The sequence below is a fragment of the Thermobia domestica genome, chromosome 2, assembly GCF_964235325.1.
Source record: "Thermobia domestica chromosome 2, izTheDome1.hap1.1, whole genome shotgun sequence".
In the NCBI taxonomy this organism is placed as follows: Eukaryota; Metazoa; Arthropoda; class Insecta; order Zygentoma; family Lepismatidae; genus Thermobia; species Thermobia domestica.
In genome coordinates this window covers 47,413,152-47,439,255 of record NC_137455.1, presented here as the reverse complement: position 1 = coordinate 47,439,255, position 26,104 = coordinate 47,413,152, and the positions used below count along the sequence as shown (strand labels likewise).

General features: G+C 33.9%; 1 protein-coding gene across 2 annotated transcripts in view; it reads left to right on the top strand.

Moving 5' to 3' along the window:
- Positions 1–26,104, top strand: part of Su(dx) (WW domain containing E3 ubiquitin protein ligase suppressor of deltex) — a 91,680-nt gene that overhangs the window by 4,448 nt on the left and 61,128 nt on the right. For both annotated transcript variants that reach the window (XM_081740893.1, XM_081740889.1), the window contains exons 2-4: positions 3,712–3,850; positions 7,999–8,137; positions 14,585–14,889. In XM_081740893.1, coding sequence (XP_081597019.1) covers positions 3,805–3,850; positions 7,999–8,137; positions 14,585–14,889 — 490 coding nt within the window. In that variant the 5' untranslated portion in view covers positions 3,712–3,804. The remainder of the gene's footprint in view (positions 1–3,711; positions 3,851–7,998; positions 8,138–14,584; positions 14,890–26,104) is intronic.

Here is a 26,104-nt window from a genome sequence, read left to right as displayed (position 1 = left end):
TGATTTAAAACAAGCCTAGTTCAGATATATTCAGATTCTATAGCATTAATGTAGGTTATAGGCTATATCAGTTAATACGGATTCTGCGTACGAAAGTTCAATTCAGTTTTAACAGTATCTATAGATTTTAGAAGAAGTAATTATACTATCTGTCCATAATGTGTACTAGGAATGCAGTGTTCATGATTTAAAATAAGGCTAGTTCAGATGCTTAATCTATAACGTGATGGGAGCTCAGACATGAGAATATAGGATAAATTAACACGCGCTAGAACATATTTGAAACAGCTTGCGTCAAATGGGCTTCCAATTGGACAAATATTGTGTACGCTAATTTGCTCGTGAGATGCCAGCACGCGTTGAAAATATCTGTGGTGGACTAGGAAGGAGGTTTTTAACCTCAACTAGTTAATTTGGGCTGATCTCATTGCTTTCATTTTTTTCTTTTCTCATTTTACCTACTTCTTTCGTTCTTCATACAATTAATGGTGTTCCGACTTTGTAATGGAATGCTCCACAGCTTTTCTTTAAATAAGGAAGAGTTATGCTGGAAAATTGGGAGGAAATTGTAAATACCAGAATAGAGGCAAAATTATACTCTATACTTTCAATGAAACTGTTATTCTTTAACCTGCAAGAGAATGCAAATTTTGTTCATAATGCTAAAACCCCAATTTCGGAGATCTAATGTTTACTTACATTCTGTCATAATCACGAGTAACTTCGTATATGTATGCAAATGTTCATTTTGCATGAATTCGAATCCTGTCCATGAAAAATTTTCATTCCTAGTGAAGAATCTGCACTTTAATGACAAAAGAACTTGCGTATACGAATGTAAGAGAATTACAAAATATATTACGATTGTAATAAAATAGATTAGAATATTTACAGGTTCTTTCTAAAGATCGTTTACAAGATTGAGAATTTATTTTACTCATAGAAATAGGAAAAAGGTTTCAGTAAACACGATATCAGAATAGCTTTGTCTCAGAGATACAGGCTGCCGAAAGCGTTTACAGCTGTGTATTTAAAGAACTATGCGTGATAGAACTGTGCAGAAGCATATCGTCAAAGATTTGACACCAGCTGTGTCCAAATACACCTACTCCAGGAGGCGAAATCGCGATGAATTAGTGTTAGAGCGCTCACTTGTTGTACAGCGGGGGACACTTCTAAATGGTACACCTTAGCCGTAAATCTCCATATGGCTGTACCATTTAGAAGTGTCCCCCGCTGTACATGAGGTCGTGGTTCGATCGCAGCTGCCGCCAAGTGTGCTTTATGGTGAACAAATACCGTGTGTGTGATTCTCCCGTTTCTTCCCACTTTCTTTATTCATCCATTTCATTTTTCCGTTTCCCTTAGCTTCGTGGCATAATCGTGGAACGATAAGCTTGAGACCACTACTCCAGGAATATGCAATAAAACGCAATGTATTCCGGGATGGTTGGTTAGGAAAGGTGGGTTTCATTGATAGCGCATGAAACGACGTCTCAGTAGGGGACAAAAATTTCTTGGCAGGACGTTATCTCGAAGAGAATCAACATGACTAAAGGTTTTCTCACGTATTGTGGATGATTGCATAATTATAGCAGTGAGTAAGTGTAACAGACAATGTCCTTAGTTATGTTCTACATTATTCCCTGTGGGCTAAGGGAGACAGAGCCCATTGTGTTTGTGATTTTTACTTTTTCCGTGAGTGGAATTACCTACCGAGCCTTGTAAATGTTCCTTACACATTCCTTGTAGATTACTTCCTTTGTTGTAGATAAATATACTCTTTAACAGAAACCAATATGAAAAAACGTTTACCTGGCAGATTAGTATTTCAGAAAGACTGAACTGATGTATAGAGATTGGTGGTATCGAACTTTTCTTGGAGTTTCATCAGGAAGAAATGGAACTTCCACATCCGGAAACACGGAAATCGTTCCTTGTATATTTCCCTCGTTTTGTATCTAATCATCCCCCCCCTCCTAATCCTCCCAAAATCCTCTTTGCAATAACTTCTCAACCAATACAAGTAGTTCGTGTACTTCGAATAAAGGAAGAACCACATTGGAGTCCCGTAAGGGAATTCGGAATTACTCAGCTCATCGGGATAAAAAGTTTCGATTTATAGGAATAAATCTTTACTTAAAGGAATCAAATTGGAAAACTAAGCAACTAGGAATCATTTACTTCGTGGAACCAGAAGATTGGTATCTTTATTTGAAATGGATTGAAAGAAATAAGGTTCCGGGGAAAAAACTCAAACTGACCATCAAAGTATATTTTAGACACAATAATCAACGGTGAATGAACATCTAAATATACCGATACGATTATCTATAATCCATAGAATCGGCATGCAACATGTAAAACCTATATAATTTCGTACTTGTCGCTGTAGTAATATTGATAAAATAATATAGTAGTGAATTATTTTCTTACACAATGACTCTGGCTCGAAAGAGTTAGCTCGTTTCGATTTGGTAACTACTTTGAATCTATCCGTCTGAATACAACGCCACTAATATATCAGATGATGGTGCCTACCATATCATTAAGTTTCTCCCACCACATTCATTCACTTTCATTAAGCATCCGTGTCTTTTAGTCTACAAAACACAACTGTTAAAACGCAGAGTTCAAGTTTCAATTTCATTTTATACTCGTATAAGTGTATATAATAATATTATTCCTTCAAAGGTTAATCAAAAGATATGATGAAAAACTTGTAGTTCGTGTTATGCGTTATTAATGCTGTGATTATAATTATTAAAGTAGTAAAAGAACAAAGCTATTAGAGCTTAGATATCAGTGGTAAGACTTTCAATTCTAATGTGAATAGTCCCTGATGGGATTTCTGATCGTGCAGATTTGTAGGTCAAGGTTGCCTATCATTTCTTTTCTTTATTTACCAATGCTTATTGTAATCTTTTCTTTATTGTGAGACATTAAGATAAAAATTTTCTTTTTCTTCAAATTTGATCAAAAATATAACTCCACAATGTTACAAATTGTTTTAAGAACCCACCTTGCTCAATTTTTGTTTTTGCTCGTTTTTCAAACAACAAACTAATCGCCGAGCAAAGCTAGTTTCCATAAAACTAGCATATTGTAACAGTTTCGGCAACTAAACACTTGGCTTTATTAGACACCATGGCTTACATGAGAATTCTTACATGACTTCCATGAGATGACTTACATGAGACACCATGACTTACGGATGAAGCCAAGTGTATAGTTGGTGAATGTTACAAGATATTAGTTTTATAGCGAATAGTTTATTATTTATAGTATAAAATAGGCAAAGTGGAAAATATTACACTCTTCAAAATGTAAAGACATTGCCATAGTTTCGTTGCACAGCACGGGCATATTTACAAAATGTTATGAATTACAATGATCGGCAACTTAACCCTTAGGTATTGAGCATTCTTGATGATTAATAATGACTAATAGAGCGAATGTAATACATATTACAAGTAAAATTAGTACTAATTTTAACATATCACTTCATCATCTAAACATTTGAAGTCGCCTACTAATGTACTTTATAATATTACATAAGTACAAGCGAGCAAGGCGGTAAAATTGCGATAGTAAACTTATATTTTGAAACTTACAAAAAAAAAAAAAAAAAAAAAGGAAAAGGGAGGATTCATAATAATGTGTATTGCGTGTTAAATAGTGAATAAAAATACTTTTTTATATTTTTTAAAGGTTGACGCAACTGACGAACAGAAAATGACATGGTGGTATTACGTGCTGTTTGGTGCTTGAGGCTTGTAATATACATTTAAATTCATATTAAGAATGACAGAAGCAGCATCGCCTGGCTTTCATCAGCTCAATGTTACAAGTAAGTATTTTGAAACTTCAGTTTAGTATTTACTTGATCATGGAATTGCAAAAAATGCATTGACTGGTATTACATTAGAGTAATATGATAAAACAGTAAAACTTGTCTAAGCTGAACAGTGGCTATGACAGAAAATTGCCGAATGTGAAGAAATTCCTTAATTCCAGCCAAGAAAATATTTTATACAACGATATTTTTGCATAATGTAGAATCTATCCAACTCGGAAACAGAAAACAGTAATTCAAGAAATTACTAGAAACTACATGAATAATACAGAAATATTTTAAGAACAATACGTGATCGAGGTATTTATATTTAGTATACTACATTACTTTCACCGCTTTCTTGTTTGCCTGCTCTGCGCTGTTTACGTAACTTAATACACATCTTGTGAGAGGGTTCAAATGATGGTGCCTCGGAAGGTAATGAAAAAAATGCAAGAATATCCGAACAGTGTTCCTTTCTCCTTGAATAATGCTGAGTGCCTTGGCGTATAATATTCCAAACCAACTTAAATAGAAAGATAGATTCTCTGTATAGGAAATAATTATACAATTTAAAGTGCGGAAAGATCAAATTTATGTTACGCTAAATTGGAAAGATGAAGTAGAAACTGTCGAATAAAGAGGAAACTAAAGAAAAACAGCAACGAGGAAATTAGAGAAGTTATTTGGGAATGATTTACTAATACATAGTCAAAGAACATCACATATTTGGATCAGTATCTCAAAGTGAAGCTCTCGCTGTAGCCAAATCATTCAGAAATGATCTTCCTTATATTAGACCTTTGGAAAATTAGGCCTAGTGCTTAGTTTTCTATGGAATAAACCTAAAGATGTGGCGTAGCGTGATGCTGTGCAGTGAAGTAGAGTATGAAAGCTATCGTACAAGAGTAATAAATAATAATGTGATTGGTAAACATATTGTGGGATTTTACAACATGCATCAATATAAAAATGAAATCAGTCATAATCTACACTCTAAACAGTAGATATGCTTATAGATATGTACTTAAAATTAGTATAATTTATTCAGACTCACAGTAATATAACTATGCAATGTTGTGTAATGTGGAAACTTGTTCAGTTTGAAAACAATTCGGTCCCTTGCGATTCCGCTTTGAACAAGTCTTACTGTATTAATATTTAGTGTAATGGGTAAACCACAGGGGATCTGAAGCATTCATATTCACTTAAAGGTTAATTCACAATTACTTTACCATTTTCATCATCTTAAAATCAGAGTTCAAAGTCAAAGAGGTTATGTATACTGTTACGTGTATGCTAATTTCATGTATGTTCAGTTCAAAAAATAATATTTTGTGAAAACCAGGGAACGTCGTTACTATATGTATTAAAATAGAGTGGGAAAAATAATTGAAACACTCGAATTAATTATCTGTTAAAACTCGATTTGGATTCGATGCCCAGTGGGAGCTCATGAGGTTCAAGTGCCCCGTTGATCTGTAGGTTCACGTCTCATATAGCCTCGATGCTCAGTAAATGCAAATAAACTAACTTTCTATTTATAAATAATGCTACACAATAGCAAATTTTAATCAAGTCTGTGTCCCAATTGGATAGAAGATATATTGGGGGTGAGGGAAGTTGCGATAGTTTGACAGAGGAATCATCAACCATGGGCGAAGATAGTTATTTCCTGGTCGAAACAATTGCTAGCTCATAATTTGAAAGTCAGTATACTTCGTAAATAACTGCAAAACTATCGTCAGTCACAGTCAAAATTTGAATGAAAATTTCATCATCTATTGAATAATTGTTTGTTCTCTTGCCGAAACTTGAACTTATAATTTTGCACCTATTGTTGTTTGTATATCTTTTCATTGTATGCGTAACACCTCATTTTGCTTAAGTAATGTTCGGAGGCAACAATTCATAACTAGCTGAACCTGCGCTCTCTACACAGCGCATCATTTACATATGAGCATGAATCTCCTTGTCATTCCTCAAAACATCTGTACATGTCCCTTTACAGATACAAGTGAAACACATCTTGATAAAATTCGCAGGGGGTACAATAAAGGGGAGATTTTTTCAATATCTCGTACCGTTTGCAAGATTTGAGCCTCTTACGGTTGGTTTCTAACTCATGTGTGATCAGTGTTTTCTTTCTTCTTGCATTCAGTATGTAATAAACAAATACATTACATACACAATTTATAATGTCAATGATATTTGGTGCTCATTGGGCAAAATACTTCAAATAATAAAGATTCATCTTAGACTGGAGAAAGGGTTATCCTTTGTTTTTCGTTATCATTTGGTCATGAAACAAACGCCTGAGTGATATACAATCCTTGTATATAAATATGTGGTGTTGGAATGTATAACTCGTAAGATATGAAGCTTTACCTTTTTTAAAATTCCAACCCTTCCAGTGTACCTCTAAAAATGTAATAAAGAAATAACGGTCATTTTTTTAAATGTTCATTTAAAACGACAATCTACACAAGATTTGGAATCGACCAGTGAAAATGGCACGTTTCTAGCATTTGTGGTTTTTCGAGGTCTCGTTGTCAAAAGAATTGGAGACAAACATATACACTTCTCTTGACCACAAACATATAAACGTGGCATTTTAATATATAGATCGTACACAGTCTTCTTTTTGGTACCGTCAGCAAATGATAAAACGTTTCAAGTAAAGTAACTAGTTTTACTTCCGAACGAGGTTAACGCGCGAGAGCCATTCTCTGTATTGCTACTCTTAGAACTTGTAAAAGAAGAACACTACAATAATTTAATGAGTTGGGTACAGTCTGGTTAGAAAAATTTGAACACTTACCTAGCTATTAAAACTCTCCTCTCATACCCGTAAATAGTATGTTTTGATTAGTACTGTTAAAATTATTCGAATAATTTTTCTACTGTTATTCGAATATCCGAATATTAATGTTCAGTATTCGAATAATTATTTGTTATCGTTCGAACAGTTATTTCAATCACGCATTTTGTTCGAATCGAATAATGAATTGTTCGAATTTTAACGTCACTAATTTTGGCGCATGTACTTAACAATTGGATGGACTGAAAATTGGCTAAAGATAGATTTTCTGATTTGAAAGTAGTGCAAAATTTCAATATGAGTTTTAAAAATACAAACACACAAATAAGGCTATTAATTATGAAAGAATTCTGTACTGAGTCATACCTACAAATAATTATTCTAAAGTAAAAGCTTTAAAAAGGGAAAATATTGCTACTACACCGATTTCAGTATATAAAATTTGGACCTATTAAGGAAATGAAGACAATTGGGGGAAAAGAATCGGAAATATGGAAGATAAATTATACTGATACGTTTCGTGGACCCAATAGATACATAATAGAGCCATCATACAAAGAGATCGTACCAGCCATTAAAAAAAAAAAAAAAAAAAAAAAAAAAAAAAAAAAAAAAAAAGTGAAAGCAGATGCTAGAATAGCAGCGCTGGTGAAGACAGGAGGGACCACACTCTTTAATGAAAGAGGAAATGGGAATGAACAGAAAATTAGAATAATGCTGAAGGTGACAAAGAAGTTACCACCAAGTAACAAGTTCTGAATGAGTTACAAGAACTATTGGTACACCTTTCTGCCTGAACGGTACATAACAAAAAATGATGTTCAGTTGGTCGCCTTTAGTATTCTAATTCTTTGTTCATTTCCTCTTTCTCTATACGTCCACTGATAGTTCTTGTACTATGATTTTAACCGTGGGGTCCATACTTTCATTATCGGTGCTACTGCTGTTCTATCATCTCCACTTTTTTTCTGTCTTTCTTTGTGGCTGTTACTACCTCTGTACGTCTCTCTACTACGTCTATATCGGGTATACAAAATATACCAGAAAAATATATCTCATTTCCGTTTCTTTTTTTTCTAATTCTGTCTTCATTTCCTTAGTAGATTCTCAAAATATTTTTCCCGTCATTTTAGGGTTTACCCTATTTGTTTGTGTATTTAAGTTTAGAGTCCCTCTTCAGCACTGATGATATAGAAGACTATATTGGAAATGGAAAGGAATTTGCAGTTGTGATATTAGGTATATTTTTAAGAAATTCCTAAACATTTATTATTTTACTGTGATAGTACTGTATAAAATACTCGTCATTATTATTATTATTTTTTTCATTTTCCTTTTTCAGTTGAAAGTGCTCATCTTCGTGGAAGTAGCTTCTTGAAACCGAATCCGTATGTAGAATTATCTGTTGACGATAAAAGTCCAAGGAAGACTGAAGTAGTGAAGTGTACTTATCAGCCAAAATGGAACGAACCTTTCACTGTGTAAGTTAATAGCTTGGGTAGTGCTTATTGTAGTAATAGTATCACATCGTAAAATCAGGTTGAAGATATCACATAGTGAATATATGAAGCATTCGTATCAAATTGAACACAAATCAAATGATATCTGATATTTAATTCACATACTACATCTTTAGAGAACTAATATAATGTTCCCAAATTGTTACATATTTGTTATATAATTTCAGTAGTTTCAAATCCAAACGAAGGCAATCCAGGTGTAGCGATGAAGAAGACGTTATTGTGTTGGAAATAGAAACACAGTTTTGAATGTATATTAATATGTTTTTTAATAATAACATCATTTATCGCAAAATCTATTTATTTCACAAATTAGATTAATATTACTCAAAAATAGTTAAAACAGAACGAACTTAATTACTTTGAAGTATATATACAGAGTGGCGACCTGGGAAAGTCAGGGAATTCCGATTTGTTAAGAATGAGATTTCAAGAACATTTGAAATCGAGTGCATCAACTTCAAAATTGCAAACTTACTTGTGTTTTCCACTAACGATATGTAACAATCTTGCGTTCTGTAGTTGAGCGCATTATTTTTACTTTCATTTGCGAAGTGAAATATCATATTGTGAATCATCCACGAAATGATCTAATGGGAAATTAATTTTCGACGTTCGCATAATTCCAGCTTCATTTTCGTTCCTACTAGTTTTGATTTTATCTGAGTTTCCTATCCTGCATTAAATGACTGTGGAAATAACGAAGTTTCATTATGTGCATTTAATGTAGATATGTAGATATCTACATATCTCTTGTTTTAATGTAGATATCTTCATACCTTTACTGTAGGGAAAAAAAGAATCGTAAAGGGATCTTCATTATGTTCATATGTTGGTGTTCTATTTTTTGTTTTTCTCCAAAGTCCTTAGGTTTTGGACCTAGGGAAGCAAACAGGTTCCTTCTTAGTGACTGTTTATTGTTACGTGTTACATTAAATGAAATAAACTGATCCAAGCAATTAATTATAATTCAGACTGCGGGTTGGAAATATTCTGCATGTTGATACAAACTTACACACACGCACACACATATATTCAGTAGCGTAATCGGTAGAGCGTTCACTTCTGGGATGTTCAAATCATGAGTGTTTTGTGGTAAATAAATACCAAGTGAGCGTGTTTTCTCGAAGTTCTTCACATTCATTTTATACTTACATCGTTAACTCAGTGATTACTGTCTCTTTCTGGGACATTAAACTAATACTTTAATGTGAAGTATAAATGTTAAGAAATTAGTTTTCGTCTGTCATTAACCGTAAGACGCCTTCGGGAAAGTGAAACTAAGAATTTGCAGTGATTGACTTCTTTCACCCTTGTAAATAATGTTCCCTGCACGATTTTATTTTTTGAAAGAATAAGCTATTTCCTTATCGCTTCCTAGCGTGGGAATTTAGTTTACTATCACGATAGTATCCGGTGCTGAAAATAAGGGTTTTGTAAATACCCAAATATGTGAATTTTATAGTTAATACAAAGTATTGAAAACATTATTACAAGAAATTCTAAATAAATAAATAGCAATCTGAGAATGAGTGTATACGCTTTATTATTGTGTGTTAAGCGCGCGATCGTGTTTCTTTGTTTACGTGTCTTAGTTCAGCACTTCGATGTGACTTCCCTCTAGTTGACTTCTGGAGCGGTCACTGATGTTGTCCTAGATTTGCGTGAACGTATTTACGCTACCAAACATTCTATTGAAGACGTTAAAAGCCTGTGTAAGCTTTTCATATCGTTGTGTGGGCAAAGCTGTTCTTAGCATATAGAGCTAATTCATAGATGTGATTGTATAACGATTGTTTACATCGTGTTGGAACTTCCTTTTCATACAAATATTTATAAATGCATTCAGTTCCGTAGTTTCTGATCTTTCAACTTATATCACTAAAAAGAGAATTAAGGTCATTTCGAAATAAGAAATGATCTACCTCACCACATTTTCCACATAATTTTCTCAGCTATTCGTTCTTTTAGATTTCCTTTGTTTGGATGTGAGACTAAAATTTTGAAACAAAAATTTGTTATGATCTGACAACGTTAGAAGTTTCACAAGGATGTGTTGTATGTGAGTTATAACTAGCTGTGATTTTATTTGTGATATATATATATATATATATATATATATATATATATATATATATATATATATATATCCTACATTCAATATGTGAAGTACCTTATCTATTAAAAAAATTTAAAATAATTATTTGAATTGAGTTACGAAAGGACGATAGCGATATTAACGATTACCTATAGCGATATTATCTATTTTTCGACCAATTTTAGTTTGAAGTTGCGGTGACTCACTAAGGTCCATAATTTGCCTGTTCATTCGTTTTGTGTCAGCAGCCGGAATATTGGTGAAGATAATGGATACCGTAGTCTTCCTTTTTCCAAAAGTAGTAGTCAGTTGGTTTTAAATCATCATCATCATCATCATAGGTATTCTGCCTTTATTGGCAGGTCACTTGCCGCAGCTGAGAAGCTTCCATGGTCCACGGTCCTCCGCTAACCTTTTCGTCTTCGCGTATGATCTTTCTGTTTTAATATCATCCATTAATTGTAGTCTCCTTCGCCCCCTTCCTCTCTTTCCCGCCACCATACCCTCTAGGACGTCCCTCATGATACAATCTCTTCTTAGGCAATGTCCCAACCAGTTTCTCTTCCTCTTCCTAATAATATCTAAAAATGTTCTTTTCTCACCCACCATTTCTAACACTCTCTCATTCGTTTTCCGCTCGACCCAACTAATTCTTTCCATTCTTCTCCACACCCACATTTCGAAGGCTTCCAGTCGATTTTCATCACCTTTACGTAATGTCCACGTTTCCGCCCCATACAGTACAACACTCCACATGAAGCATTTTATGAGTCTTTTCTCAACTCTTTTTCTCAACTCTGAAGGTCCCACAAAACAGACTTTTCTTTCTTTTAAAGGCTTCTTTCGCCATTCCTATCCTTGCTTTTATTTCACGTTCGCATTTCATGTCATTACTAAGAATACTACCCAGGTATCGAAAACTATTCACTTGTTCTATTTTCTCCCCTCCTACTTTTATATTTGACACAGACCCCTTCGTTCCAATCACCATGGCTTTTGTCTTTCTAACATTTATTTTCATCCCATATTCTTCAAAGCCCTTTCTCATTTTTTCTAACATTTTATTGATTTTCTTTTCAGATTCTGCAACAAGCGCCATATCGTCTGCAAATCTTATGCATCTAATCATTCTACCTCCTACCGAAATGCCATCATCATCATGTAGGCTTTTTTTCACTATATCTTCTAGATAGACATTAAATAGTGTTGGCGAGGGGCAGCATCCTTGTCGAACTCCCCTTCCAATTGCACTCTCTTCCGCCAGTTCTTCCCCTATCCTAACACTTACTTGTTGGTTCATGTATAAGTTTCTTATGAGTCTTCTATCTTTCCATTCCAACCCTATCTTTGTTAGAACTCCCAATAACAATTCCCAATTCACGCGGTCAAAAGCCTTTTCTAGATCAATAAATACAACATACATCTCTTTCCCTTTTTCTATAAATCTTTCACCGATAATTGTGCCCTTGGTTTTAAAAAATTGTAATTATTCATACAACTTGAAACAATTCGATAACTGGTAAAAGTTTTATCATATTTATGACAACATGCTCATTGCATGCTTATGATTAATAATATAATTATATTAGCTTAATGCAAAACGACATAAAACTCTGTAGCCCAATTTGCCAGATTCGGCAAATAACAGTGCTAATCTTGGTTCTGGATCGGCACCATATGTTAATCCTCTGAAAATAGAGTTTAAACAACAGAAACAAATGATACGTTTAGTGTGTGCCCGTGTGTTCAAATGATTAGCGCGCATGCCGTTGGTGTACATGATCTTGAATTCGATTATGAATCTGGTATCAGCACTGTTTCTGATGTTACTCTGGTATCGCGAGGCAATTTGGAAAATATTGAATTGAGAATTAGTGGACTCTAGGATGAGAGCCGATGTGTTAATCGTACATTACCCAACACTAAAACTAGGGGCGCGGTGGCTCAGTGGTAGACCATTCACTTCTGGTGCGTGGGATCTCTGATTCGATCCCCGCTCGCGCCAAGTGAACTTTGTGGTGAATAAACACCGTGTGCGTGGAGTTTGTTTTGGAAGGGGGTTATCCCGTTTCCTCCCACTTCATTCATTTCTCATCATTGTCTCCTTTAGCCTAGCCGGCATAATTGTGGGATGTGAAACTGAAAGATTTCATTTCATTTCCAACACAGAAACTGTTATTGCTAAATTTTATTTATGGGCTGCAAATCCAAAGATGCTGAAAGTCCAGAAATCTAATTCGTATCTCTAATCCTATGACGTGCTTAATTTCCATAGATACAGGTAATACCCAGAAATATGTATTATAAATAAATAAATAAATAGATAAATAAATAAAATTTAAAAAGTGCTGGCGTATTAACATCGGCCTACGTACACAGGATGTCAGATACTTAGTTGAGAAATATTGTTATTATTGTTAATATCGGTATTATTATTATTAATAAAAAAATAATGTGTTGCGATACCGTGGTCGTTCAGCGAAGTGTGTCATCAGTCAAAAATGGTTGAGAATTACCGACTTAAGGTACCAGTAAGAAAGGATTTTTGGAAATTCGATATAAAAGAAATAAAGTGCAGGTTGCAATTATTACAATAATATGTCAATATCTTGGCTTCCTTCACTTTTTATTTTAAGTAATTAAATATGTGGTTTAGTGTTTTTTAAATACCTTGAAGGGAAGAAAAAGGGTTGGAGGTAGGTCACTAAGATGACCATATGGGCTGTTCGAGTGGAAAAGAATTATATATGCAAGATGCATAAAGTGGAACGGAAAATACTGCCTTCAGTAAATGTGGGGGTATTTGTTGTGTGCATAAAACACGGAAATGTCGCTCAGGGTACCGAGAACAGTATTTTGCATTATCTTTTTCTGCATATTCCGTATTGAAGTAAATGACAGATTGTGTTTTATGAAATTAAAAAGTCTTTGTGCATCAATTTTGTAATCTTAACGGTTAAGAAGAAATGTGTAATAATAGTTAAAATTCATCAATATTAAATCAGTAACAGCAATTCACTAATAATAAAATTTCCTGAGTTTGTCCCAGTGAATACTTTATTCGTACTCTTAATGTGTGAATCTAAAAACAAAAATATCTAACTTATTGAATTCATCCCTTTATTTAGGGATGTATTTCTAACATTTGTGGAAATTGAAATATCCACATTACGTACAGAAGCCCTTTTATATCAAATACCATGCCTTTCTTATCCAAAAGTTAAAAAGGAGTCCCTCAGTCTACCGTATTGGGTATGCTTCTCATTCATTCGGGTTGGAACTCTCAAATTTGAAATAAGGAATGCGATATTCGTACTCTTCTTGTTTGAATTTGGAAAAAAAAAAAAAAACTGTCCTATTAAATTCATCCTTCATCCCTTTAATGGGTGTATTTGCAACATTCATGGAAATTGAAATAATCGTATTACGTAATAAAGACCTTTTATAGCAGATGTCTTGCCTTTCTTATCCAACAATCAAAAACGAGTCCCTTAGTCTACCGTATTGGGTATACTTCTCATCATTCGGGTTGGAATTCTCAAATTTGAGAAAATGAATGCGATATTCATATTATGACAATAATCCAATATATACAAGATCTTTTATTTTTGTCGTACGCTTCATGAAGAAATAATTTTCTTTATCACCGATTGCGTCCGCCATATTAAATTCGATTCTTGCTTCTTAAGGGTGGAATTTCCTCGATTCGTGCGAGTGACTACATATCAAAATCTCGTACAATTATACTAAATTTCAAGTCATTACACCCAGTGGTTGAGGAAAACTTGTCCTCTATTTCCGTTTTCTTCGTGGAGGAATTTCTAAAATTTGTAAGTAAATGAAATGTTCTTTTATTACGTATCGTTAAATTCCCATATATTAAATTCCGTGCTTCTGCCAAAGTAACATGTAATAATCATAAACATTCACTTACCAAGTTTTCACGTAATTTGTTTCATTCTTCACGCTGTTGGTCGTTTCAGTGGAATCAAAGCATAATTATAGGTATCTCAACTGTTCGAAGGAATGTGCCTTTCAGTAGTGAAGAATTATCCAATTCCGTAGAGTAGCTACGAAGATTAGTTCCAGTTCAAACTTACAAACATCCTTTTCTTATACTTAATGTTAACTTAAATACTATATTTGTGTGGAAGTAGAGGTACTATTTGCTGTAGATTCTGCTCCTACTGTTTCAGGCAATTTCTTATGCGTAAAAAAAAAAAAAAGCAAGCAAGTTAAAAATACGTTTATTAAATATAATGTAACTCTAGTAACCTCAAATTTCAGAGGACATTTTTGTTTTATTTTAGGCTTGTAACACCCCATTCCCAGCTACATTATCGAGTGTTCGATCACAGCACTTTTCGAAAAGACAGTGTAATAGGTGAGAAAAGGCTGAATCTGTTCGATGTGTTAACGCATTACAATGGCAAGTGTGAAAATCTTGAATTGACAGTGGATTTAATGGGTGAATCGAAGCATGAAAGCCATCAAGTGAAGGTTGGAGAACTAATTACTCTTCTGGATGGGATGAAAATAGACATGAATAGTTACTCACAAGCTCACATGGGTGATGGATATTCAAGAGCAAATCATTCTTCACCGTCATTATTGCGTAAGTAGACATTTGGATTCTTCTGGTGGTTGTAATTTTTACACAGTAAAAGAAACTAATCACTCTTAAGTTCACTTGTACTTTAAATTTGGTCTTGGCTCTACAGTAGTTTCGTATAGCTGAAAACAACGTAAGTATTTGTAGCTTATTCTTGTTTGCAAATAAGTAACTCCTATAGAGATAAATCTTACTGCCGCTTACTGTATGTGGTGTATTAGTATAGTATTAGTAATAGTAGTCATTCAAGGAAAATAGTTTGAAACAGTCGAACTAGTTAAGAAAATGTAAGTCGCGTGAAGTGTGTAGTATGAACGGACAAAATACCTTTCCTTGCTCTTTGTAATTATGCTTAATATATGACTAGGAATACCATGAAGCAGGTGTCATCAATGAAATCTGAAGTGTCCGTCGTTAAAACAGAGGTTTGAGCGGTAGAAACTTGGTCAATACGTAATGTTAATTTCAGTTAAAATTAATGTCTGATACAAGTACTATATCCAGTAATATTGTATATGTAAAAGATAAAAGTACGAACTTGTGTACTGACGTTAATGTAATATTTCTGTCGTACTGGAAACAGTAGATACTAAAGTTAATAAAATTGCTTAAAAAGATTAGCCTTGAAATTGATCTCTAAAACTGGAAAAGTACAAGGATAAGTCATAAGTCGTGTAAAAATCTGGTGCACAGCATCATATATTTATTACAGTACATTATAAACAGGTTAATATTCAAATTATAGCCCCTTATGCTGGACGGTTTGGAGTTACCTTCTTGGCAATTCTTCGATCCCACGTGGATTCCATGTCCTCGTTTTTAGAGACAATGAAGTCAGTCACTGCTGTTTGTACCTCCTGCTGGTTGAAGCGTTCATAATTTCAGAAAGTGTGCCTTGGACAGAAACAAGTAGTAATCCGAAGGGACAAGGTCAGGACTGTATGCTGGGTGTGGCATCAGTTTGATGCCGTCAAGTTTCAGAAGTTTTTATTGCGTTTTTCGAGCTCAGTCAGATTTTGCGTTATCTTGTTTCAGCAGGGTGTGCTTTCGCTTCAGCAGTACAGGATATTTTGTGCGTAGTGCAGCATATATTCGCATGAACTGTTCGGCGCTGAGTCCAGCATTGAAAGTACGACCCATTAAGAACGAACTGAAGTGATATTATCCCCTCATAGTTCCACCACACACACAAAACATGTCGTTATGCTCGAAATGCCTCTATTTGACGACCGGTTCTGAAAGTTGGCCCTTGCTCAACCATTGTGTGTGTGCATATTCGGAATTCTGGAAACACACATTTCGCGGATTTTGCAACATTTGTATGCACACATCCACATTCTCCTGGGCCTGAGCTGGGGTCAACTCTTGTGGCACAATGTGGTAGCTCCTGATGGTTTTCCCTTGTTCATGAAGGTGAGCACTACAGTTGACTGGGACATGGCGAGTTGGTTTTACAATCGTCGTATGCTGGTGGATGGAGTTTCCTCACGGGCATGTCGTATGACCTCAGAAATTGTTACCCTTGGATGGCTGGATCTTGGCTGATCGACATTTTACAACCTGAAATTTTACATGAAATTTTTGATGCTACGTGTGCTTGGTCGAGTTGCTATGGTGTGGTTCATTCCACCTTCCCCTTTCGCTTAACAAATATTTTGGGTTGCTGTCGCGTAGCATTACACCAGAGTTGAAACTCGTACACTAACAGTTCATGCTTCAGACGTTGTTGAGCATTCATGGTCACTGCCACTAAAAACTGACTGAAGATACTAACGAAGTGGCGGCCTCCATGTTAACTAGTCCGCTTTCCACACTACCACTTGGGCCAGTTTGAGCTTGTGCTTACGGTCGATCACACCATATACGCCCATCTGCTGTTTGGGTTGTGGAAATATTAAAAGTCTTATTACTCACCTTTGTAATTTGGAAGAAGAGATTACAGTAAATAGGAATAATCTAAACTCGAATCTACAGAATTTGCAGGAACCGAAATTAGAATTGTTATAATTAGTGTTGCGGAATTAGATTGTAAAATATGTATGTTTCATAATAACTACAAAGAAAGCTTTTGTTGGATTTCGTGTAATATATCATAGATGATCATTCTATAGTGAATAAACGTTGTGTGCAAGAAGTTAAAGAAGTGCAAGATATTTGACTTCCTACCCCCAGGGAAGACAGATTCTTAAATTTAGGTTCTCTGAATTCGTTGTTAGATGTAACTTTAAAAATAAGAGATTTGTAATATCATCCCACGCGTAATATTGGGAATAATAGTAATACAGGGGCGAATTTCAGCCAAATTGTCGTGGTATTAGTCAAGTGAAGTTTGATAAAACTAAGTACCAAAATACAATCCTGTGCAAACTGATTATAATTATTACAACTAGCAGTTAATGTGATCGACTTTCTGCCGTAAATGAGCGAGAAATAATAATTTAACCCTTTCTGACTTGAATTATGTTTTGGAAATGAATATATATATATATATTTTTTTTTTATTTCAATGGATTATATGTTTAAGGAAGTAAGAAAATCCATTTTTTCCTCAAAATTGCCAGGGCGTTATAACTACAACGTATGAGACAACTTGGAATCATTCGGAACGATGTATGCGCTATGAAAGCCAAGGAAGCTTGTGATTCCAAATGGAATCACACGGTCAGAAAAGATTAATATATGGAAGGAGACCATGAATAAACAATCGGAATGCAGAGATATGTGAAAGGAATAATATAAATTGCCAAGCAATCAAGACTAATATTGTTTGAAATCCAAGAAATGAGTTCCTATGCCTGTGTGTAGCAATATTCTCCATACTCTGCTGCTGCCTTCTATATATTTGGAAAAATCGACATTAAGTCCTTTTCTATCGGCAGCAACATACATTGTCAATCCCAGGGATAACTACATTGACTTCGTTAAATCTGCGATATTCTTCAGCTGGAGCTGGTTCATGGGTAGCTAATTTCATGGATCAACTTGATACGACGAAATTAAGTTGGACGAATTAAACTTGTCGAGCAGTCGCGCTATGAAGAGGAGATATCAGTGTCTGCTTAAGTCTTTTCCACCTCATAACAAATTCACAATGAGATTATAAATAAAGATTTTCGTAAGAATTCTGTTTTTTTATTTTATTTTATTTTTATTTTATTTTATTTTTTTTTTTATGAGGTGCAAAGGTAGTGTGAATCAAGTTTTAGATACCGTTTGTATTGAAAGACAATCGTAATGATAATTATTGCTACGAGAAATTCGGGATGCATCATCACCCTTTATATTATGCAATATAGGAGGAATTCCAATCAGACGTATTTTAAACGAAGGAGCAGAATTACATCAGTTAGATTGTAGGATGTAGAAACAGTTGCAGGAAAATATTGCTTCGGCTGAATTAAAGTCAGTCTCTTATTTGAATTCAGGAGTATTAGCTGACAAGGATTCAAGCAAGCAAAGATTAATATTTAGGGAAATTTATTTGATGTGCCTGTATTTTAGTTAAGGATGTGAACTCAGACTTACTGTTTCAGGTTCGTCCTTCTTTGCAAAATTTGATGTCTATAAAGAATAATATTTTTAAATACAATCACATTAGATATCATGTATGTTAACTTTTGAGTGATTCCATTTCAAATCGTCCAGGGTGTTCTACACGACTGTCTCAGATTTAGCTTATTTTTTAAAATAAGAAACTACATACAAAATTATTAGACCCATATTTTTTCTTTTTGCTGAAAAAAAAAATTTTCTTCGATATACAGCCTTCCAAAATGGCCGCCCTCCTCTCGAATTGCTCGAAAAACAAAAAAACAAAAAAAAAAAAAAAAAAAACATGTCAAATTAAAAGTTCTGTTGTAGAGAAACGAATGTACTTAGTAACATAATCGCAATAGCAGGAAGAGTATAAAGTTGTATGTTTCGTTGTAGGGACAAAATTCGTCTATTGGTCCAATAGGAATCGCGCAATTCACTCGCAATGTTGCCAACTTTGGTGAAATTTTTGCTGACTTCAAACATATTTTTTTTTCTGTCCTCACGAGCAATATCAACCATCTGCTTCTAGCACCGAAATCTACTCCATAAAGTCTCTTGAAAATGTAGAGGACTTACGTTTCTGATTATTACATCCCATGTTACAGCATGATGAAAAGCTGAAAATTTCATTAAGACGCCATTTTCTCAAAAAAACCATCTTTTAAAAATCTGAATTTTTTACATGTATTGGAGAAGTACCTAAGTATTTAATATCCGTTAACCGTTCATGCGGCCCCTAACATTCGCAATTAATTGTTGAAATTTCGATTTTTGTACTTGAAATGTAAATATTTCCTATGGGCATTTAGGTCCTATACACAAGGCGATTTGAAAGGGAGAATGAATATTTTGAGAGATGAATCCTGACATCAAATCCAGTAGAAAAGTTCTATAAACATGAGTTCTATAAACAAAATTACCCTGAACTATAATATTAACCTAAGTAGATGCTACGATGGATATTATGAGGTTCAGGTTACATCTCGACTATTATGTTATTAATGGGCTTAAAATTGAGGCATGCGATATTTCACAATGTTGCGACTCCTGTTTTCTACTTTGAAGTAGAAATTCTGTGTAGTAATCAACATGATTTGCTTTGTCGTAGTAGATCTATTTTAGTCATTTGAAGAGAGTTTTCGAGCTAATTTTTCGTTGAATTTTAAATTTCGATTTCTTCGAAATTTTATTTTTGGGACACTCTGTAAATAGCCGAGAAATTAAATCAAATTAAAACATAATGAAGCAAATACTTTCCTTTCCCCGCTACTAAAAAGAAATTGAACTTCCCGCTTATATTTACAAATCGTCCCCGAATTGTGTAAATTCATATTCGCGTGGGAAGTTTATGATAGAATCAAAATTTAGGAATGATACTTATATCTGGTAACGATAAAATACATCTGGAATATTTACAGAAAAAAATTGAACCATCCAAACATGTTCTCAATCAATACGAAAACAGCAGTAAAGTTAATTTTTGGACGTTATTGTCCAATTTAAGAGTGAGCAAAAGTGAGGACAACTGCTAATATGTATTAACAACTTTGTTTTAACAGGATATGTGGACTTTGTGTCATATATCACGGATCTACGAAGTTCGTTTTGGAAAAAGTGACACATTAGCTCAATGGAAACATTTCTACTGTAAAATTAAATTTTACAATGGAGCAATGTCATCCTGCACTTTTTAGCATTATTGCTCAGATGAAAACTAGAGTTACACCCTTTAATTGAAAGTTAAAAATTATTCCCAACTTTTTGTGTGTCTATTTGTAAGTAATATAAAATGAAATACGAGGTGTGACTAGAAAAAAGAACGGACTGCTGCTACAAAATCTTTTAATGGACAATTTGCACAATGGGAACTCTTATCACCTTCAAAGTACTCCCCTTCACGATCCTTACATCGTTCCATACGATTCTTCCATTATTGGAAGCAGTGTTGCCAGTCATTTTTTGAAATCATGTTCATGACATCCGTCGCTTTTCTTTTCACAGCTTCTACTGTCTCAAATCTGGCTCCTTTCAGGGCTGATTTCACAGTGGGGAATAAAAAAAAAAAAGTCTCACGGAGCAAGATCCGACGAATATGGCGAGTAATCTAATACTGGAATGCCATGTTTAGCCAAAAATGTCTTAACTGATAGGGCCGACAGGAGAATTGTTTGGTCGTCTGTGATCGTTTCCCGGCCCTCTAAAACGTTTAAACCACTCAAACTCTTGTGTGCGTGATAAGCAATAATCTACGTACACTGATTTTCTGTTGCTTATTTTCCCAGCTTGCACAGAAACTTCACATTAGCACGCTGTTCCATTTTAACACTCAACATTTTTCCTACGGAGCACAGACGTACGTTCCGCTTTGTACAAAGACCACAGCAAAACTGATTGACCTGGATCCAGGGTAGTCTGTAGTTCAGTACGCAGGATATCGTGCTATAGAATCATGCATTGCTTTACCTTCATGTACACGTTGTTTGCCAGTAGCTAAATAAATCCGGTTTTTTTCTAGCCATACTTCGTATGAACTTCCCTAAAATTTTTTGAGATTGAATAAAAAGTGTGCAGTCCTTACAAATCACATGACCGTGAGTGAAAAACATGCACTGTAATCTTCTGTTTTTGCTTAGAGTGCTAGTATCGCGAATATGGTGATGAACCAGTTTGAAAACATTTTTACAAAGCGGGCAATATAAATGTATAAGACATTTCCGTTTCTTCAATGATACGTTGATAATTTATAAAAAAATGACGAGACTTGATTAATCCTGTAAAAGACTTAAACAGCATCCATCCAATTTTAAAGTTTACTTTTGGAACTTCAAAACCGAATTCACCATCTTTTTCTTGGCCTCCACATCTCCAGGGAAAACAACAAGTTCTTTTCCTCGTTATACAGCAAACCTAATGCATACGATAACTTCGTGTATTGGAAATCGACTCATTCTTATAAAAGCCAATGTTTTTTTTTTCTTTTCTTTCTTCTTTTTTCCGTAAGGACATGCAGAGTACGTAAGTAGTAACGCATTAACGGAACTAGGAAAAGCAATGCGAAATCATTATTTATTTGGGAAAGAAAATTTGATATAATTTAAATACCTTAGAAAAGTAGAAGAATCAAGCTTCATTCATCTATAATAGAAGATCTGCTAGAAAAAATGCTCTCCGTTACTCTCAAAACGTCGTTGTGATGGGTTTTGCTATAAACGGTGTAATGCCTATTCGTCTGTTTAAAAGAGAGAGAACATATTTTAGATAATAAGCAGCATTGATTTTGACATTATTTCAACCTTACAAATCTTAAGTTTCCCTCTAGAACAAAACCCAGTAACAACCATGAAACCTTTCAAGAAATCTTCTTTGCATTGACGCATAAGTTAAATTTATATTTTTCATGAAATTATCTGACGCGTTGGGTCCCTGATTCGATTCCAGTTCTTGGAAAGTAGATTTTGTGGTAGACAAACACCGTGTGTGCGGGTTTTCTCAGGGTTCTTCCGTTTCCTTCCAGTTTCTTCATTCAACTATTGGCACTATTTATTATCAACTTCATTATCACTATCTTCCTTAGCCTCAGAGCATAATTGTGAGACGTTAAGCCGTCCTACCACAAAGCAATTATTTCAACACCTCGGGAAATACTGAATTTTGAATGTGAAAGAGCAATTATGTACTCTTTTTCTAAAGCGTTTTTTCGGCTTCATTTTGCCTCGACAGTATCTTCACTCTGCTACATATCCAGAGGCTGATATATGTGTACGTACAGTATGCCTTTCAGGCAAAAGCAGACGGATGATTAATGAAAGTGAATAATTGTGAAATTGAATTTTTGTGCTCTCTCAGGAATCGAACCGATACTTATAACTCCAGGTTAAAGGTTTGTTTACAGGAAGGTTTAGCAAGAGTTACTCTTGTGTACTTCTGCTTTTAGCTCTTAAGGGAGAAGTTTATAGTCTACTAGCAGCTAGCTGTGCTACTAGAGATCAATTGGCTGAGTTTCGGAAATCCTCAGCTTATATATTGCTGAAGAGAGAGTACTGTAAACATGGAAAGTATTACGTTCCAAATCCCAAATCTTCGATGTTCGCAGAAAATTGACAGTTTGAGAGGGAAATACGTTCGTAGGCATTATGTAATAAAAAATTTTAACAGTTTCTTACAAATTGATGCGTATACAGTATTACTTGACGTAAATGTTATAAAATTGACATAATATAATTCACATTTGCTGACAGTGCTATTCTTTTCCACTTTGTCTGAAAGAGTAAAGTTTCTGATTAACCTTATAATCGTATTATCTTTGCTAACTGCGATGATGCTTCTACATCACTCTTTGAGTTTGCTTCATGGCGAGTTTTTACTGTATATATGGTAAGTAAACGAAATACTACTATATGTGAAAAGGAGCTACAGTTACTAAATATATAAAATTGAATACGTAAAGTAATATGTCCATTAAATAGATAATGTTAAGTCCAAAAATACATATAAAAGATAATAAAATTAAAATTGAATACAAGATATAAATTGTCTTTGAAATTAGCTTTAAAAAAAACTCAGCCTTCATGCATCTTAATTGTCCATGTGGTCAAAACTACTACAATGAAATTGCAATATATACTGGCTTGCTTCTTTCTCGAACCACTGAGAATAATATACTTGTATTTATTTTCAAATAATTATAAGTCTTTATTTGTGCACGAAGAGTGTCACCTTGACATTGAACTTGAGCTTTGCGATGTCAACAATAGTAAGACTTCTGGTAATATGACTTCCATGAAATGTTACACTCAATTCGTTGAATGAAGTGTTGACTATGTAATGTTCGAAGATTTAACCCCTGCATAGTTGCTGCCAGTGTTGTCAGCTTTCTGCAAAAGTTGTTTATTTAGAATGTTCACTATCTATGGGTCGTTATAACCTTATAAATCGGTAACAAACCAGTAAGAGAATAATGCACTTACTGTTTTATGATTTCTTAATATTCACTTTGACAAATATATCGTAATGAAACATTTTTATAAAAAACACTAAATTTACCAAGTTTTCTAAGAACTTGTTCTGGAAGTGAGGTTGGAAAACTGTTTCACTGAAAGAGCAGAGTTCGTCTAACAATACTCTGCTGTGCCACGTTGATATTCAGTATACAATATGGAATTTAAATGTCTGTGTCCGGAATGTTGTCCTGCGTTCAGTGAGAAAAGTTTCTCTATCTGCGTTTTTGCTTGTTTGTTTTGTTTAGTGATTATATGCCTGTGTCAGTGGCGTCGATATGTGTGTATATATTTGTGTATTTCGATGTCACTTTAAAAAGTGTTAAAAAATTTTGTGCTCTAGCTTCGTATGAACGTGAGTGTAACATGATTTAAGTATGTTAAAACAGAGCGATTTTAGCGTATCTACTCTGTAATGTCTAGAATTATTTTGAGTCTACAAATATTATAAACGAAAACAGCTATTCTAGATTTTAAGTTTATTCTTTTATTTACTTTTTAAAGAAGTATTTCATTAAAGAAGAAATATACAATAACCTATATTACTATACTGAACTTCCAATTGCATAAAATTCTTTTCAGCAACCAGTTGAAATCCCTAAGTACTGTAACACAACAAAATTTGATACATTAGTAAGTTATAATAAAATAACAGTCAAAAAGATACATTAGCAGGTTACAATAAAATAATAAACAAAAATATTTTTTAAAAAAATAAAGAAAGAAGCGAAAATATCCAGCAGAAATTGAATATCCAAATTTCCTATATTTTATATGTGATGATAAATATTTAAGGAGAAATCAGTAACCTCCAGATTTCTTACATTTTATTTATTGATTTTATAAAGAAAAATGGCTGATTCTAAATTCCCATATGTCATATTGACAGGTATTGAAAACAGAAAAAGTAAAGAATGGGAAATTAAGTTGTCCCAACGAACACTAGCTCACATTAAAGTACTAAGTATATGTATTTTGTAATGTTTTTCGTATTTTTATGTCAGTATCTCTACGTCTTAATTTTTCCCTTTTATAACTTATCTGTATGTATACCTTATTCAACATATTTATTCCAAAAGATTTTTCAAATGTCTTTTTTAAATAATGGAGTTAATTTTATATCTTCATATTTTTTGACATTCTATTGTAAGTTGACTGATATTGTTCTTACAACTGTGTGTACCAGAAGTTGTTGAATTAACATTCCTATTTCAATTTCATTCATTTTCTTCATATTATAACTAAGGACATCTTTCCTCTTTACTAGAAGCAAATTACTGCGTATATTATGTGTATATTATACACATACATACAAGATAAGGCACTTGTGTTACCTTTAAGTAATCATATGGCCAAAGGTCTAACCCTTTTCGTATGGGAACTTTTTAACATCTTTATAAATCCCCATCAAACTTCAACCGCAAACAAGAGAAATACGCACTCTTGTATGGGATTTACGCATCTGTACGACTCTTGTAACCCTCAAAATTATGGCTAGCCGTCTCCGGCCGAAGAAATAAAATGCAACACAAAAGTATATAATTATTAGTGATTGTAGGTGGTATCCGCACAATCGTGCGGGTACGTCGCGAAAGGACTAAAATAATTTAAAGTTTGCATTAACCTAAAAAATTACCGCAGTGTGTTCGATTTAAAATTTTCCGGAAAATAGTTATTACACGATGCTTCACAAAATTGAAACAACTTTGGACTATTTTTACCAATAAACAACGTGACGTTAGGAGAAAAAAAAATCAAAACCAGAGAATTTTCATAACTGATTTTGGTATTTGATAGTTGAGCTTCAACTCAAGTATCAACCAGAATTAGTAATTTTTTAAAATGTGGTTATTTGGGTATACTTACATATATTCTAGAAGCAGGTAAAGAAGTAACAAAACGTAGTTGAGTGCAGTTTAATATGTCTTACTAAAAGATGATGCACGTATTTATGAGACGTGAATCTATAGTTTTAAATATACTTTTTAAGAAAAGTAGAAAGCTGGTGATATAAAAAGGGGAAAATGTGGAAAGGTAACACTTTCAGTGCTTTTCAGCTACAGCAGAGCTTAAGCGATAAATAATAAAATCAGAACTATTTGATGTTACATCGTAACTTATAATTTGTGCTGAACAGTGTTTTTAGCATTCCTTGACCTCTTTAAAGAAAGAAAGAAAAAAATATATATTCGCTAGTCTGAATTGTGTACAATATAGTAGACAAGTTTGTTACGTACTTTTCTGTGCAAAAATATATAATAACACTTCTTTAAGTTATTTTGTTTAAAGTTTTTTTTTCCCTTCTTTGACATAAGGTTCTTCATTAATCAAAATGAATTGAGTGTAGGAAAGACTCAAAGAACGTGTACACTATATTGTATAAAACTCCAGCAATTGGTACGAAAGTTACTACTGAGCTTATATATATATATAAGGAAAATGATCGATTATAAAGATATGAAGGAAATTATTATTATTATATTGCGAGCGGCGATAATGATTAGAAATAATGTAAGTAAAGACTAATAGTCACCGCAAGAAACAAACCCCATCACTAGGAAGTACTTTCGAAGAACATAGTCTTCATCGTCAGCCGAGGCACACACACACACACACAAAAAAATAAAAATAAAAAATAAAAAAATAAAATAAACTATAAAAAGGATTTTTAAAAGTGTGCGAAG